This window comes from Amblyomma mixtum, chromosome 2 (genome assembly GCF_055824585.1).
Source record: "Amblyomma mixtum isolate Tamu chromosome 2, ASM5582458v1, whole genome shotgun sequence".
Taxonomy (NCBI): Eukaryota; Metazoa; Arthropoda; class Arachnida; order Ixodida; family Ixodidae; genus Amblyomma; species Amblyomma mixtum.
The window spans coordinates 241,084,272-241,102,419 of NC_143013.1; the positions used below are offsets into that span (position 1 = coordinate 241,084,272).

Here is an 18,148-nt window from a genome sequence, read left to right on the forward strand (position 1 = left end):
ATGCGTGTGAAACTAATACTTTCAAAGAAACTTTTTCTTTAGAACGCCTCGCCGATGAAGTCCTCGCCGGTGTATGTTGTTCAATGTGCAAGTGTGTCATTCTCGCGTACTACGCTGAATGTCAAAGTGCCCTCACTGACCTGATATCTGCTGACTTTTTTATTAAGTGGGGTCAAGTTGGATTGCCTCTGTTCTTTTTTCATGTTTTTTTTTTACTTTTTTCTTCTATGACATATGTTTGTTTTCCAATTACTGCTTGCTGGAGTAGTACTGGTTTTTCCGCATAGTGATTTATCGCTACCATATGTGAGAAATATTCTTCCCCTTATGTATGCCTTTAACGCCTACTCGTGTAAAGGTTAGAACTCAGGCTGACGGCGTTCTTCTGAACCAATCAATAATTAAATCACATTGAGCCAAGCCGCCGCGAGGGCTCGGTGGTTATGGTGCTCGGCTACTGGCCCGGGAGGCTCCGGTTTGATCCAAGCCGTAGCGGCCGCCTTTGATTGGAGGCAAAATACTAGAAGCTTATGTGCTGTTTGATGTCAGTGCATGTCAGAGATCGCCATGTGGCCCAAACTATCAGGAGCCCTCTACTGCGTAGTGCCCTATAACCCGGGTAGCTTGGGGAGGCTAACCCCACAAAACAATAAAACGAAAGAATTGCGCTTAGTGCTGCTTATCGACGGCGTCTTCGCTCTCTGTCACAGCACAATGAGTTATTTCAATTGTTAGGGACTTTCACTACGCTTCAGTATTTTTTAGATGCACACGTACAAGAGCTCTGTTGTGTAACTGTGATATATAATATGACGCCATATTCATCATCGGCAAAACTGCACCCACCTCATAACAAAGGCCTCTTAACTACGCAGTCAACCCGGTCCTGTGCCATTTTCTACCACATTACTTCGAAAACTTCCTAATTTGATCCGCTCACATGACTTCCTGCTGCCCCTGCTAGGCTTGCTTCTATTAGAATACGGTTTGTTACCATTAACAGCGGTTCTATTGCTTCCGCAATAAGTGCCCTGTCGGTGCTCCTTACTTCTCAGTTACGAATGGAATATAATTAACTAGCGCTTGTTCCCTAATCCACTGTGCTGTCTTCCTGTCATTTAACGTAACACTTATATCTTTCCTTTCCATACTGAAACAGAATTCGCGCCAGTTGCGATTTTCCCCAGCGGCGGTTGAGCCCGGCGGCGGGGACTCCGTCCTAAGCATCCCCACGCGCGACCCCCCCCCCCCTCTCTCGCACACACTTCTCGCTGTCTAGTCTCCGACGGTGAGAAAGCAGTTGTCTGGCCAGTCACCTCCTGTACGCGGAATTCCGGCTCGAGCGTCTGCGGGGCCAGCCGGGGCTCGGCGCGGGACGTTTCGGCGCGATAGTTTACGTTTCGTTGCCGCCTCTGATTCGTCGGTCCCGGGCCCCGGGCCGTCCGGGAATGGTGAGGGAGAGAGGGGGACACTACGGGGGGACTGTGGAATGTGGCGGAGAGCAGTCGAGGTGGAGATCTTGGATGTGGCGGTGTGCTAGCTAACCGCGCGTGTGTGTGAAGTGTCAGCCGAGAGGTGGTCGGCTCGTCGCGAAGTGTCTGGGCGACGAGTAACGACTCCGGGGACCCGACACCGACAGCCCGACGCCTATCTCGGACCGGACCTCAACCACCCGAAAAGCTAAGCCCCCACCACTCCCACATTTACGAACTATACCCTAAATTCGTTCCTTTAAAAGTGCCTTGTATTTGTATTTCCTCTCGCCTGTCATATTTGATACTGTGTGTCAAAGCTAAAGTTTGTTCCGTCTGTCCTGTGTCTATGCTGTGCTATTGTTGATGAGTTGGTGAAAGCGTTGTTCTCTTTGTAATTAAATTCTATCCACTTTCATTCCCGACTCCTGTGTCGTGCCTCCGGTCAGCGGCTGGTCAGGCGTGGACCTATCGCCGGTTAGCCACTCGGTCCTGCTTAAGATCTGGCACCTGGGTGGAGGTGTTTGTCTCTCCTCCTATAGAATTGGTAACAGAGAGTGTGGAGCCCATTGGTGGCGTGCTCCCACTTCGTGACAAAGTGGCGTCCGCGACAGGACCCTGTGCTAACCCCGACTGGCTCTGACCGCGAGACAACGACACAGCCGTATAAGCGCATTTTGATTTTGATTGCCGGTTTGAGACACGATGGCAGAAGCCGAACGCTTAGTCGCACTCGGTAAGGAGTTGGGTTTGGAGGGAGCAGAGCTTCACGAGTTCCTGAGGGAAGAGAGAGCAGCGGAACGCGAGCGGCGTAAGCTGGAAGACCAGGGGGAGAAAGAGCGAGATGCTCGGGAGAAGGAGCGAAATTTTATTTTTATTTATTTATGAATACTGTCAACCCTCATTTGAGGGTCATTACAGGGAGGGAAAGTGAAGAGACAAAGAAATGCACATATAACCATGAATGAACAAGCTTCTTTGAGCATACAATACAAGAGAGCATTGAAACGCAATACAGTTCACACCACTGTAGAACCACCTGCTATACAAAAAGCAATATTGGACAATCAGTTACGCGCCCATCTACAAGAATCCCATGCCTAGACGGAATCCCCAAGTGCATTCTAGAATGCCGCTACACCTGTAGACTCAGCAACGTGAGCGGGCAGTTTATTCCAGTGCTCAATAGCATCCGGAAAGAATGAGCAGCGAAAGACGTTAGTTCGTGTCAAGTATGGCCGAATTGCTTTTTGGTGGTTAAGGCGGGAGCTTAGTCTACCTGGAGGCTGCAGATATTTTTCTTTATTGATGTTAATTTCTCCGTGAATGATTTGGTAAAGTATTTTTAATCTCTGCCTTTTACGTCTTTTTTCTAATGTTTCTAGACTACATGAGTTTAACATCTCCGTTACCGAATCTGTTTTCCTGTATTTTGAACAAATAAATCTCGCTGCACGTCTTTGAATCTTTTCTATTTCCGTTGAAAGAATCTTCTGCCGAGGAGACCATACTACAGATGCATATTCTAGGGAAGGCCGGATGAGAGATTTGTATGCTAAAAGTTTGACATCTTTCGTTGCTCTCCCCAACTTTCCTCTTAGAAAACACAGTTTTCTATGTGCCACCGCACAAACATTTTCGACATGATTGTGCCAACTTAGGTTGTGAGAAATTGACACCCCCAGATACTTGAATGTACTAACATTAACCAAATCGTGACCTGCAATACTGTACTGAAAAGAAATTATATTTCGTTTGTTAGTTATATGGGTAAATGTGGTCTTATTGAAGTTGATTTTCATTTCCCATTTCTCACACCAAAGAGCAAAAGCCTGCAGGTTTTGGTTAATGTTAATCTGATCTCCTTCACATGTGACAGGTGCATAAATGAGGCAATCATCCGCAAATAGTTTCAGTTTAACAGAATTTCCAACTGCACATGCTACGTCATTGATATAAACTAGAAATAGCAATGGCCCCAGCACAGAACCCTGTGGTACACCAGAATACACATCCAAAAAGCCAGACTCGCAATTGTCAACACGTACCGCCTGTTTGCGTTTCGCCAAGTACGCTTCTATCCATCTAAGGATGTCTCCATTAATGCCAGCCCTTCGCACTTTCAGGAGTAATTTGTCATGAGGAACCTTATCAAAGGCTTTTTCAAAATCTACACAAATAACATCAATCTGTCCCCGGTCATCTATAGCTTTAGAAAGGTCATGTATTGTCTCAATTAACTGTGTCACCGTTGAAAACACTCGACGGAAGCCATGCTGACATTCAGAAAGTAGTCCATTTGTTTCCAAAAAAATGATAATATGTTTCGCAATAACATGTTCCATTACCTTACAGCAGATTGAAGTAAGTGACACAGGCCGATAGTTGTTCATAAGTGTGCGATTGCCACTTTTAAATACGGGTATAACAATGGCAGTGCGCCAGTCTTGTGGCAGATAATGAGTTACGAGTGATTTTCGGAATATAATTACCAAGTAGAAGGACATCCATTCAGCATACCGTTTCAAGAAGCATGTAGGTATTCCATCCGGGCCGATAGCTTTTTTTTCGTCCAATTCTATCAGCTGCTGAAACACGCCGCTTTGAGTAAAGCTGATAGCATCGATAGACGTTTCACGAGAATGTGCTTCGTCGTGTGCGTCGCTTTGGCTCGTGTTTCTTGCGAATACAGATTGGAAATATTTATTGAAGTGGTCGGCCATATTCGTTTTATCTGCAATAAGTTCGGCTCCCACTGTCACCTGCTTTACTCTTTCCTTTCTTTTATCAAGATAGCGCCAAAATTTCTCTGGAGAATTTCGCAGAAAACCACTAAGAGTGTGATTGAAAAATCTTTCTTTTGCAGCCGATAGCAACATTTTTATTTTTTGACGTAAAACCTGTATGTCGTTGAAGTCGGCTTTCTTTCTACGCAATCTTTTCAACTTCCGTTTCGCGTGAATGATATCCCTGGTGACCCATGGGTTGCGCTGCTTTGTTTTCTTAACTCTAGTTGGAACGTACCGGTCGACACAAGTACTGATGATAACTTTAAGACGCTGCCATAACCATTCAACTGATGCATTTTCAGAGGCACTTTCAAATTCATCAAAACAAGTTTCCAGGTAATCCAGGATGGATGTATCATCGGCCTTCCCGTACTCTTTGATTTCTACTCGAACCATAGGTTCCGCAGGAACGTTTACAGAAGTAAGCACTTTCACGAAAATAATTTTGTGATCAGATATTCCATCGGGGACATTTGTTTCAATATCTCCTACATTATTTGAGAGGAACACCAAGTCTAGTAATGACTGTGACTGAGGCGATATCCGTGTAGGTTGTCCAACTACTTGTCTCAAATTGTAAAAGAAAGCAATATCCAGTGCTCCTAGTTACATGACTGAAGATTGGCGGGTGCTCCTAGTTACATGACTGAAAAGAAACTCATTTAACTTATCGAGAAAATCGGGTGAAGTATTCGGTGGCCTGTAAAGTGCTCCTATGACGTACGCAGCACCAGAAAACATAATTTTACACCACACTGACTCCGGCATTTCGCTCGTAATCGTGGAAACTGAGAGCGATGACTTCACAATAATGGCCACACCACCCCCACGGGAATCTCGATCCCATCTGAGCATTGTGTAGCCAGGAGGAACAATGTAATCAGAAGAAACATCACTGTTGAGCCATGTTTCCGTTATGCAAACGACATGCGGGTTCTCTGAGAGCAATAAAAATTCCAATTCTGTGACATTGTTAAGAATGCTGCGAGCATTCAACAGAACTATCCTGAGCTATGAATTACTTTCACTTCTAGAAGGTGACCCATTATGGCTGTCATCTGCTGTCTCCGATCCGTTGTTGGTGTTTCGAGCACCCTTACGTTGGGTCCGGCAGAGCAAACGCTCGTTTCGAGTGTCATCCCAAAAGTACAGACGGTCATCTATCTTCAGTTTATCGTGAACCAGCGATACCTTTTGTCCGTTAGATCGTTCGACAGCAGCAGACTGCCACAAATTCCTCCGAACTTGTACAATATCTTTTGCGTAGTCATTGCTGACGCTAACAGACGTGCCTTTAAGTTTGTGGCAGTTTTTAAGAACGCTGTCTTTTTCCCTGGAATCATAGAATTTCATAATTACTGGTCTAGTAGCTCCTGTTTTCTTTCTTCCTAGGCGATGAATTCTTTCGACTGAAGTAATCTGAACACCAAGATCCTTGTGGAAAATATTGTCTACAACCGCTTTTCTCAGATCTAACTCTGACTCAGTGGCTTGTTCAGGGAGCCCAAAAACTAAAAGATTGTTACGCCGGCCGCGGCTTTCAAATTCCACTAACTTTTTAGCTTGCTCTTTGATGATAGACTCAAGGTTATCAATTCTTGTGCTCATTTCCTTGAATGCCGCTAGAAAGTCCGATAACCCTTCCGTCCTTGCATTCAGCTCACCGATTTCGTCTTGAATAGCTTTCAATTTGCGATCCGTGTCTGCCTGATTCTTTACAATCATCTGCAAGTATTCCTCTGTTGTAGGCCCCGGATTCTCCTCAATATCACCCGACGTCAACAGCAACAACAACACTGTCCAGCAATCACTCAAAATTGCGCGACACCTGCGAGGGCACGGCAGGACTACTACAAATCTATTGTCATTTCTGTTAGAATGAACATTATGCCAGGAACTAACCTGCAAAACCAGCAGAAGGCGTTTAGCCATGCTGTCCCACAGGCGAGTGCCGTGCCCTCTGAAGAGGCCCGCGCAGGACTGCCGCTTTTGTAGATCCGCTGTAGATGACGTAATTGTCCGGTGGTGTTTCTTCTCGGCAAAACGTAGTTCCACCGTCACGTTTTCCAGATGAGCAAGCGGGAATGCGTGCACGGGTAGTACGCAGGCAGTTGCATCTTGTGTCACGCTGCTTTCTAGATGATCCGGCAGGTTCAGTGGTAGCCCATGTGAAGTGTTCGTTGTCGCATCCGAAAACCACGACACGACCTGCAAAACCAGCAGAAGGCGTTTAGCCATGCTGTCCCACAGGCGAGTGCCGTGCCCTCTGAAGAGGCCCGCGCAGGACTGCCGCTTTTGTAGATCCGCTGTAGATGACGTAATTGTCCGGTGGTGTTTCTTCTCGGCAAAACGTAGTTCCACCGTCACGTTTTCCAGATGAGCAAGCGGGAATGCGTGCACGGGTAGTACGCAGGCAGTTGCATCTTGTGTCACGCTGCTTTCTAGATGATCCGGCAGGTTCAGTGGTAGCCCATGTGAAGTGTTCGTTGTCGCATCCGAAAACCACGACACGACCTGCAAAACCAGCAGAAGGCGTTTAGCCATGCTGTCCCACAGGCGAGTGCCGTGCCCTCTGCGCGGGAGAAGGAGCGCTCTGAGCGAAAGCTCCAGGAAATTGAGAAAGAGATGGCACTCCTTCAGTTAAGGGCGAGTGCCAATATTAACGGCAGTTCGGTCAGCGAACCGAGCTCGTCGACGATGGCAACCCGAGTACTCAGAGTTCGGCCACACAAGTTGATGGCCCCATTTAACGAAAAAGGTGATGACCTGGACGCGTATCTGACGCGGTTTGAGCGGGTGGCGGAAGCCCAGCAGTGGCCACGGGAGGAGTGGGCCACTGCGCTGAGCACTTGCCTCACGGTAGAGGCCCTGAATGTGTTTGGCCGAATGCCAGCTTCTGACTCGAATGACTATGTTAAAGTCAAACATGCGCTCTTGCTCAGATTTCGGTTGACAGAAGAGGGATTCCGTCAGAAGTTTAGGAACGAGACGCCTAATGACCACGAGACTCCCTCGCAGTTTGTATCTCGACTGGGCAACTACTGGGGAAGATGGATAGAACTGTCGAAAACAGAGAAGTCATACGAGGGTGTGAAGGGGCTAATTTTAGCCGAACAGTTAGAAAACTGTGGGCCTGCAATGGTCACGTTTATAAGAGAAAAGCGGACCACGGACCTCAAAGAATCGGTTCAGCGAGCAGATGAATACGTGATGGCACGAGGGACCGTCAACTTCGGCCGAAGAGACTCCAAGAAGGAGAGTCTGGTCGCAGGCAAGATGGCCGAACAGCCGCGTGGCCCAGGGGTTCTTGCACGGTGCTACATCTGTTCGCGACCGGGGCACATTGCGGCCCAGTGCAGGGCGAACCGTGGCCCTCCAGTGCAAAAGAATCAGACTCCATCCAGCTCCACGAACATGTCTGCATGTATCCAGGATGGCTATCTAGAATTGAAGGATGGACAGCGCGTCCCAGTCGTGAGTACGACTGTGTTGGCAAAGACGCCCGACTTGCCGGTCGTAGAAGGCCTGATCAGTGGAAGAAAGGGTCCAGTGCTGAGGGATACAGGTTGCAACATGGTGATCGTCAACCGCAGCTTCGTGAAGGACGAAGAAATGACCGGCGACCACCGGGTCGTCTACTTGGTAGACCGCTCTGCTAGGCTACTGCCCGAGGCCCGCATTCATATCGACACCCCATACTACAAGGGGGAAGTTATAGCGGGTTGCATGGAGGAGCCCCTTTTCGACCTTGTTCTGGTTAACATTGAAGGAGTACGATGCCCAGGAGCATCGGATACTGAGTGGAACCCCGAGGACTCGGAAAAGGCAGAGGCTCCTTCAAGTAAGCATCATGATCCATGCGACAAGGGCCCCGACCAGGTCACCATGCCAACGGCGGCGGTCATGACCCACCAGCAGGCGGCCCGACAATCCAAAGAGGTATTCTGTAAGGTACGGGAGCCTACTACTCTCCCTGACGTCAGCACAGACCAAATGAGGCAAGACCAACGAGACGACAGCAGGCTCCTGGTTTGCTTCGAGGCGGACGAGGGGCGAAAGAGGACAAAGTGCAAGGGAGGCGGTTCGTTCAAATTCTGTCTTCATGACGGCCTGCTATACCGAGAGTACACTCCGGACACCGGAGCGAAGACGACCCAGCTGGTAGTGCCCCAGAAGCACCGCGAGAAGGTTCTCCAGTTGGCACATGGGGGACTGATGGCAGGGCACCTCGGTAGAAAGAAAACAACGGATCGCATTCTCGCAGACTTCTTTTGGCCCGGACTACATGGGGACATGGGCAGGTTTGTCGCATCATGCGACATATGCCTGAAAACCGTGGCGCGCAGCACAGTGCGGAAGGTTTCCTTTGAGCAGGAGCCTCTCGTTGACACCCCCTTCAGCAAAGTCACGGTCGAGAACATACGGGGAAAAGATAATGTCGGTGCTGATTACCTCAGCCGGGTTTCAGAGCCCAGCACTCGCCAACAAGTCGATGTTGATCTCTAACGATCAAGATGCTTTCGCTTTTAATTGTTTATGGAGTCAGTTCTTCCATGTGTGTCTACATAATCCTTGTGCGTGCATGTATTCCGCAGTATTATCTCGTTTATGCTTGTATTTCTCAGTATTATCTCAGTGTGTCTGTGCTATGATTACAGTCGAATGTTCTCGTGTCGCATACGGCGAAGCATGGGCGACTTCTGTTTTTGGAGTGTGGAATGTTATCAGCAATAACATTCTTGACGCGGGGGTGGTGAAACAGAATTCGCGCCAGTTGCGATTTTCCCCAGCGGCGGTTGAGCCCGGCGGCGGGGACTCCGTCCTAAGCATCCCCACGCGCGACCCCCCCCCCCCCCCCTCTCTCGCACACACTTCTCGCTGTCTAGTCTCCGACGGTGAGAAAGCAGTTGTCTGGCCAGTGACCTCCTGTACGCGGAATTCCGGCTCGAGCGTCTGCGGGGCCAGCCGGGGCTCGGCGCGGGACGTTTCGGCGCGATAGTTTACGTTTCGTTGCCGCCTCTGATTCGTCGGTCCCGGGCCCCGGGCCGTCCGGGAATGGTGAGGGAGAGAGGGGGACACTACGGGGGGACTGTGGAATGTGGCGGAGAGCAGTCGAGGTGGAGATCTTGGATGTGGCGGTGTGCTAGCTAACCGCGCGTGTGTGTGAAGTGTCAGCCGAGAGGTGGTCGGCTCGTCGCGAAGTGTCTGGGCAACGAGTAACGACTCCGGGGACCCGACACCGACAGCCCGACGCCTATCTCGGACCGGACCTCAACCACCCGAAAAGCTAATCCCCCGCCACTCCCACATTTACGAACTATACCCTAAATTCGTTCCTTTAAAAGTGCCTTGTATTTGTATTTCCTCTCGCCTGTCATATTTGATACTGTGTGTCAAAGCTAAAGTTTGTTCCGTCTGTCCTGTGTCTATGCTGTGCTATTGTTGATGAGTTGGTGAAAGCGTTGTTCTCTTTGTAATTAAATTCTATCCACTTTCATTCCCGACTCCTGTGTCGTGCCTCCGGTCAGCGGCTGGTCAGGCGTGGACCTATCGCCGGTTAGCCACTCGGTCCTGCTTAAGATCTGGCACCTGGGTGGAGGTGTTTGTCTCTCCTCCCCTAGAATTGGTAACAGAGTGTGGAGCCCATTGGTGGCGTGCTCCCACTTCGTGACACATACCCTCTCTTGCTGTCTTGAATTTAGGTTCAAGACTTTTTGTTAGTCTATACCTTTCTGCCCGGCTGATCAGTCGAGTTAAGACACCGCTGTTGTAAACTTAGCTCTTGAGGAATATTAGTTGACTTGTATTCATTATCTGAGCACCTGCCAAATTCCCTCCACACTATACTTATCCCAGGTATTTCACTCATGTGGTACGGATCTACGCTTTTTCCCTGCCTTCAATCCGACGCGGTATGTGCATATTTTATAACAATTTTTTTTTGCTTTGGAAACGAAAGATACTGGGGCCGCCCTACCTGCCACTTTGATGACTCGGATACGGTGTAAGAATTTCCGAATAGCAATTTGGTAGAGGTTTTAGCTGCATAATACGGTTATGGCCTGGATATTAGTAACGGTCGCCATCTTGGGACCAGGACGACAACGTACTTCCGAAGGGCGGAGCAACTTCTGGGGTCTCAAGACCTCCGCAAACTCTCATGTCAGAACCCCGCTGCAAGTTGTAGCATCCGATGCCCTGCTTTAACACCGACGTAGACGGCCGGCTTGTCATGGGCCTGCACGTCAGCAGACAGAGCTGCTGGGACTCCATACCAATGCTTGAATATACAAGACACAGTGCAAGACATTTTTGCGCAGTGTCCTGCAAGTGTTGCTCATGCTGGAGAATGTCCTTTTGAAATTGGAGGATGCCACACGCGTCTGGGCGGGGCACATAAGCACGACTTTACCAGTTGGGACGTCTGCAAGGAGAAGCTTTGCCATTTGAAAAGGACATTGAAAGCTCACCACTAAAGAGACCTTGCCTCTCGAGTTCAGTCCTCCAAGCAGTTACATCCTTCAAGCAGAACATCTTATGTCCATGATGTCCTAGGTCTCAGCTGCAAGCTGCACATGTCGCAGGTTGATAAAGCGGCCACTTTATGGGGATTGCCGACGACGCATTCAACCTACTCCTATGCAACAACTACGCAACTGTCGCTCCTGTTTCTTACCTGTGCTGTCAGGTGGAGCAAGCCAAACACCGCTGAATTGCTTATCGCATCGACAGCCTTCGGGACACGGCCGCTAATTTGTCCTGCGGACATCTGCCGCGATGGCAGCAGCCTCCCTATCCGTCGAATATGGCTCGGATAGGCTGCCGATCACTGGAGTCCGTCACCCTTCGCCTTCAACCCTTCGCCATCCGACCTTTATTGCGCTGTTTTTCTACTGTCTCACGTAACGAATATGGCATTCACTCCAGTTTGGAAGGAGGCTAGAATAAGGAATACGTTGCGAAACCGTAAGTTGAGGAGTTCTTAACTAGGGGAACTCTTGTATAATTGCATAGAAAGGGAACCAGCGCAAATAGACGCAAGACAAGAACAAAGAAGGCACACACCACAACGCTGGACTTAAAACTGATTTATTGCGATGAAGAATTGCTCATTTTAAAAGAATTTCCTGCCTGCGCACACACCCTACAGACAATACACTTCGCGCACCACATGGTGACATGGCTACTATAATGATAAAAACTTGCACTCCTTCTCGGTGATAATCACAGACGGCTCACTGACGCATTTCTGCTTATTCTTTCTGATCATGAATGCCTCCAACAGCTCACGCTCACGTTTAGATTTCCCCCGCCCGATAATGCTGGTAGTGTGAAAAGTAGGAGAACATTTGCAGTCCTTTACATGCAAGCCTAGGACGTTGGTGAGTGGCGACACCACGGGGTTAACCCGAGCATCCGCAGGGACATCCCCGCAGGGGGATGATGGTGAACAATGCGTCACCACGGACCCGAGCATCCGCGCTTAGCCGTGCGTGGCATCGCCGTGTCCGGGGAAAAGGGGATCCTGGTGGTTGAGCCGATGCCGAGCGTTTGGACCATTAAGGCCCCTCGGCGGAGGCAACACACCACTTTGGCCCCAGCTTCCTGTAGACGGCACCTCCGGCCTGACCCGACCGGGGGAAATCGGCAGTCGCCTTTTCCAGTTCTCCTCTCTATCTGTCACTTTCCTATTTCCTTTCTTACAACTTTCCTGTATCCGCCTCTCATCTTCATTTTTTCCTCTTTTTCCTGGCGGCGAGGGTTAACCGTGTGTGACCAACTACCCTGAGTTGAGTCATATTAGGTTATAGTTAAGGTGTACAGCTGGCGTGGGCAGGACTTTCTTTCAAGTACCTGTCGCGTCCCCTTGTTGGACTCCATGGTGGGTGGCTGGCACCTTGACCGAAAAACATCGATTTTTTGTGGCTCCCCCCCTTTCTAAACCTGATCGCTCTCTTAAAAGAGTGCGGAACGAAGCAGAGAACTTTTTTTCCAAAAAGAAACCAACATTTGCCAAATTCCATGTCATCCACAGTGAAGTTCAAGATAAGCAGGCCAGAATTCTATCCCCCTTCATGGTATCGAAATGCTTAACAGAAGCTTTAGGCCCCGGCTACAAAGTATCCAAAATGACCAGTGGCGATTTATTGCTGGAACTCCGAGAAAATGTCCAAACCACCAAACTTTGTAACATAGTGTCTATTGGGGACACACCTGTCTCCATTACTGCACACCGATCACTCAATACTGTCCGTGGCGTCATCTCAGAAAATGATTTTCTACACCTTACCGAGAAAGAAATGCTGGAAGGTCTTTCCGAGCAAAATGTCATTGATGTATATCGAATCAAGATACGCAAGGACAACAAAGAAATAGATACCAAACACCTAGTCCTGACTTTTAACATATGCACATTGCCCGAAACCATCGACGTTGGATACCTGAAAGTAAATGTAAGACACTACATCCCTAACCCCCGAAGGTGCTTTAATTGTCAACGGTTTGGCCACGGATCGCAGAGTTGCCGCGGCCACAAAACTTGCGCGAAATGCGCGTCAAAGGACCACCATTCTGAGGAATGCGACGCAGCTCTACGCTGCGCTAATTGTGAAGGAGACCATGCAGCGTACTCCAGGGCGTGTCCGTCCTGGAAAAAAGAAAAAGAAATAATCACCATAAAGACAAAGGAAAACATTTCATTTAAAGAAGCGAGAAGGCGTTTTGCAGTCATCAACTCATACTCCTTCACAACAAAACAAAACTTCGCCGATGTGGTGCGTGGGCGCGGCGCACCACACCAGGCTTCGGCACCCGTCCAGGTCACACGCAGTGAGCCTGTGGCGGTGCCATCCGCGCCCCAAGGCAGAGCAGCTAACGCTGCTCTGCAAACTCCAAGTCAGGCTGCGCAGACCCCCGGGTCGGCAGGCCTCAACACCTCTTCCCACAGGTCGAGGTCAAACTCGAACGCGAACGTGCCTCCTGCACGGTCGTCCAGCGCCTCCGCAGAGGCGATGGACACGACTCCGGGCAGCCCTGCTCCGTCCCCATGGGAGGGTCGGCGGAGCTCCCTGGATCGGTCAAAAAAAGACAGGCCCCGAGTCACGGGACCATAAACGACTTGGTCTACCTTTCCATCCTATAGAAACACAAAATTAAGATGGCTTTCATAATACAATGGAACTGTAGAGGACTTTTAAACAATTATAGTGACATAAAAGACATACTAGGAGCACACGCTCCTGTCGCCTTATGTCTACAAGAAACAAATTTAGGTCCCCAAAAAAATAACTTTCTAAAGAATTACACTGTTTTCCGTCGCGATCGGGAACAGGCGAGCCGACTATCGGGAGGCGTAGCCATCATAGTGAAAAGCGGCGTCCCGGCTCGAGAGCTTAAACTAAAAACAAGACTTGAAGCTGTCGCAGCCACTCTGGTTGCCCATAAAACCATCAGTGTGCTCACTATATATCGATCCGCACTTTAATTTAACACTACACGACTTAGAGGATCTTTTAGAGCAGCTACCAGAGCCATACCTGGTAGTTGGAGATTTTAACGCACATTCATATTTTTGGGGAAGTGAGAAAACTGACGCTAGAGGCCATCTCGTAGAGAATATTATTTTATGCAATGACGTCTGTTTACTCAACTCTAATAAACCTACATACTGCTCCCCAACCTCGGGAAAAATGAGTGTTTTAGATTTGTCTTTTAGTTCACCGTCTGTTTTTAACGATTTTAACTGGAGTGTTTTAGACAATCCATATGGAAGTGATCATCTCCCTGTCGTAATAAGTCTTTCATCCTCGCTAACAATTATTCCCACAAAACCACGGTGTTGGAAGATGCATTTAGCTGACTGGCAACATTTTACAGCACAAGCTACATTAGAGAAAATAGTTTTAGAAAATGTTGACATCAATGAGATAAATGAAAAATTCACGAATTGTATCTTAGCTGCCGCGCATTTAGCTATTCCTCAATCCTCTGGAATAGTAATACAAAATCACAAATACTGGTACACAAAAGAATGTAAAGATGCAAAAAAGAAACAAAACAAAGCCTGGGGCATTTTTCGGAGATATCCAACACATGAGAATCTCATAAACTTTAAAAAAGCAAGAGCAAAAGCACGATACATCAGACGCAACGCAGAAAGGGCATCATGGCAACAGCACATATCCTCGATAAACAGCTCAATAACATCCAAAAAAATGTGGGAGCAGGTGCGGAAATTCACTGGAAATTTTACTCCTTTCACATTTCCAATGCTAACAACACCCGGTACTCAAACAACATTAGAAGAGCAGGCCAACATATTGGGTGAGCATTTTGCTACAGTATCAAGCTCAGCCAATTACACACACTCCTTTCAAAAGCACAAAACAATAGTAGAAAAACAAAAACTTCCCTTCAGAACATGCATACATGAAGACTACAATAAGCTTATTACAATGCAGGAACTAAACACAGTACTAACATCCGGTAAAAAGACAGCACCAGGCCCAGACAATATACATTATGCCATGCTTGCTCACCTCTCTGAGACTGCCATAGAGGCTCTCCTAAAATTTTTCAATAAAATATGGATGAGTGGAGAAATCCCCCAAGCATGGAGAGAAGCAATCATAGTACCCTTTCTAAAACCTGGCAAACCACCAACTAGTCCCACCAGTTACAGGCCAATAGCACTCACTAGCTGTATAGCAAAATCATTCGAAAGCATTCTAAACATCAGACTAACCTTCACACTTCAGTCCCGGCAACTTTTAGATATACACCAATGCGGGTTTAAAAAGGCATGTTCCACAACTGATCACCTTGTTCGCTTTGAGAACACAGTCCGGGAAGCGTTCATCCACAAGCAACACTGTATCGGGGTCTTCTTCGACCTGGAGAAGGCTTACGATACCACGTGGAGGTTCGGTATCCTCCGTGACCTAGCGGACCTAGGTATCCGCGGCAGGATGCTGAGCTGTTTGAACGACTTCCTAACCAACCGCACGTTCCGAGTCCGCCTAGGCGCAACCTTCTCCAACACTTTTATACAAGAAACTGGCGTACCCCAGGGGTGCATCCTCAGCACGACCTTATTCATCATCAAAATGAACTCCATAGGAAAAGTAATCCCAAAATCCATAATGTACTCAGTTTACGTAGATGACCTCCAAATAGCATGCACGTCTTCCAGCATACCTACCTGTGAGCGACAGATACAAATAACACTAAATAAACTGGCCACCTGGGCAGATAGAAACGGATTTAGATTTTCTCCTCAGAAAACAGTAGCGGTTCTATTCTCTTTGAGACGAGGCCTACAGGCCGACCCCACACTATATCTAAACCAGACCCCATTACCTGTCAAACAAGAGCATAAATTTCTGGGGGTAACTTTTGATAAAAAGCTCAGTTTCTTGCCACATATAAACAGCCTAAAGAAAAAAGCTTCCCAGGCCCTCAATGTACTGAAACTACTGTCAAGAAAACGCTGGGGGTCTGATAGGGCATGCCTGTTACACATATACCGTTCTCTGGTTCGCTCTAAGTTAGACTATGGGTCCATCGTATATGGCTCAGCAAGACCATCCTACATAAAACGATTGGATCCTTTCCACAATCTTGGTTTAAGGTTGTCTTCAGGTGCTTACAGGACTTCACCAATAGCAAGTCTGTATGTGGAAACGAATGAACCTTCCTTAGAAGATCGAAGAACTGCACTAACTTGTACATACATCCTCAAAATCCTTTCACAGCCCAAACATCTCTGTTACCCAATTGTCACGAAATGCCCATCCCGAATGCTCTTCAACAACAAGCCCCATGCAATTAAGCCGTTGCTCTTGCGCTTCGAAGAAAAATGTCAAACTCTGAACATACTAAATGAAATCAAAAATATTGCCCCAAGACACGAAGCGCTACCACCGTGGTACACTCTCCCCACAGTGTGTGACGTCACACTAACACGCTTCAGTAAAACCTGTACGCCACACGACCATATAATACAAGAATATCTAGCACTACAAGAAAAATACAGAAATTACACTGCATTTTATACTGACGGGTCAAAAACTCATGCTCATGTAGGAAGCGCAGTAATACAAGGAAAAAATGAAAATGCAGTACGACTGCCCTCATGTGCTACAGTTTTCACCGCGGAGTGTTATGCTATTAGTGTTGCGGTACAGAAAATAACAAATGAAAACATCAAAAAGAGCATCATTTATACAGATTCATTGAGCGTCCTTACAGCATTAAACTCCAAAAATGCCACAGAGCCACAGATTGGAAGCATCATACACAATATAGTAAAGGTCACAACACGAAAACATGTTATAAAATTCTGCTGGGTTCCCAGTCACGTTGGCATTATGGATAATGAGAGAGCCGACACGTGTGCTGCACAAGCCAGAGCCATGGAGGTGAAACATGTGGGTTTGCCTCCTAGGGATTACATGAAGTTAGTGCATAGCAAACTAAGAGCCAAATGGCAAGCTTCTTGGGAAAATGAAAGAAACAACAAGCTGCATACTGTAAAGCCGATTTTGAAAGCATGGAAATCATGCCGCCATAAAGAACGTTTTATCGAAGTAATTTTATGTCGTTTACGCATAGGCCACACACACATCACCCATAACTTCTTATTAACAAAAAAAGACAAACCAGTGTGTGAAATGTGTGGTGAGGACCTCACAGTGAATCACATTTTAATCTCTTGTTCTCATCTCGAAGAACTTCGAAAAAAATTTTTTACGGTATTTTACAATGAACACATTCCATTTCATCCCGCATTGCTTTTAGGCGAGCAAACACTCGTCGAGGTTTCACTTGTTTGTAAGTTTCTAACGAAAGCCAGTGTTTTAAATTTAATATAATGTAACTTGTATACACTTAACATAACATCATCTAACCTTGTGTTTGACGCATGATAGCCATAGTTGCTTATGCGCCATAAAACCCCATATAACTAACTAACTAACATGCAAGCCTAGATTGCTGCCTGTGCCAGTGCCCAAAGTTGTGCGATGTTGCCTCAGGCGCTCATTCAAGCATGCTCCGGTTTGGCCTATGTAGATTTTCCCGCATGACAATGGGATTGAATACACCACGCCCACTGCGCATGTGGTGAACATAGTCTGGTGTTTCGTCTTGCAAAGACCAGTTCTGCGCAGGTCTGCAAAGGTTTTGGCGCACAAACCGGATAGTTTGCAAGGAGCAGAAAATGCCATAGTGACACCAAACTTCTGAGCCACTTTCTTCACACCATGTGAAGTCTTGTGGAAGTAAGGCATGACTTCCACCTTTCTTGGTTGCACTTCTACTAGCCTGGTAGCCTTTGAACACAAATTCAGTTTTTACCCAAGGACTCCGCCACCGCCAGCAAAACCGAAGGGGGAAACCCTGAACGTTGTAGCCGTTCAACCTGCTCCGCCAGACTTTGATGCATCACATGTGGGCAACTCTTATTTAAGGCATTCAAAAAACACATGTTTGCAATGCTGCGCTTCACTAACTTAGAATGGGCCGAATCATACGGCAACAGTGCCTTCTTAGACCTGGGCGCGTATTTCCAGCACACGTGTTGATTGGGCAAAAAGTCAATTCTAAATCCAGGAACCTAATGGTCTTGTCAGAAGGAATCTCATGCGTAAAAACCAAGTTCTTAGAACATGTGCTAAAAATATTTAAAATCTGGTCTGCCACAAGAGTAAGCTGGTCAGTTTCGGGTAAGTTCGAAATTACTAAAAAATCGTCAACGTATCTAACAACCCTTACAACACGTGTGTCGTTTAGAGAGCCTTGTAGCATCGAGTAAAATTTTGCTAAAGAAATGTTGCACAGCACAGGCGCAACACAGGAGCCAATACAGATTCCATTTTTTTGCACAAC

The 18,148-nt window shown here is 47.4% G+C and overlaps 1 protein-coding gene across 1 annotated transcript; it reads left to right on the plus strand.

Annotated features, from left to right (window-relative positions):
* Positions 1 to 6,958: 6,958 nt before the first annotated feature.
* On the plus strand, positions 6,959 to 8,767 carry LOC149363133 (uncharacterized). The gene has a single exon (XM_089568440.1). It carries the CDS (start codon positions 6,959 to 6,961, stop codon positions 8,765 to 8,767), a length of 1,809 nt encoding a protein of 602 aa, XP_089424566.1.
* Positions 8,768 to 18,148: the final 9,381 nt, after the last annotated feature.

Bases quoted from the DNA above. Each gene is read 5' to 3' on its own strand.
- LOC149363133 (XM_089568440.1), top strand. From the start codon at position 6,959: ATGGCAACCCGAGTACTCAGAGTTCGGCCACACAAGTTGATGGCCCCA.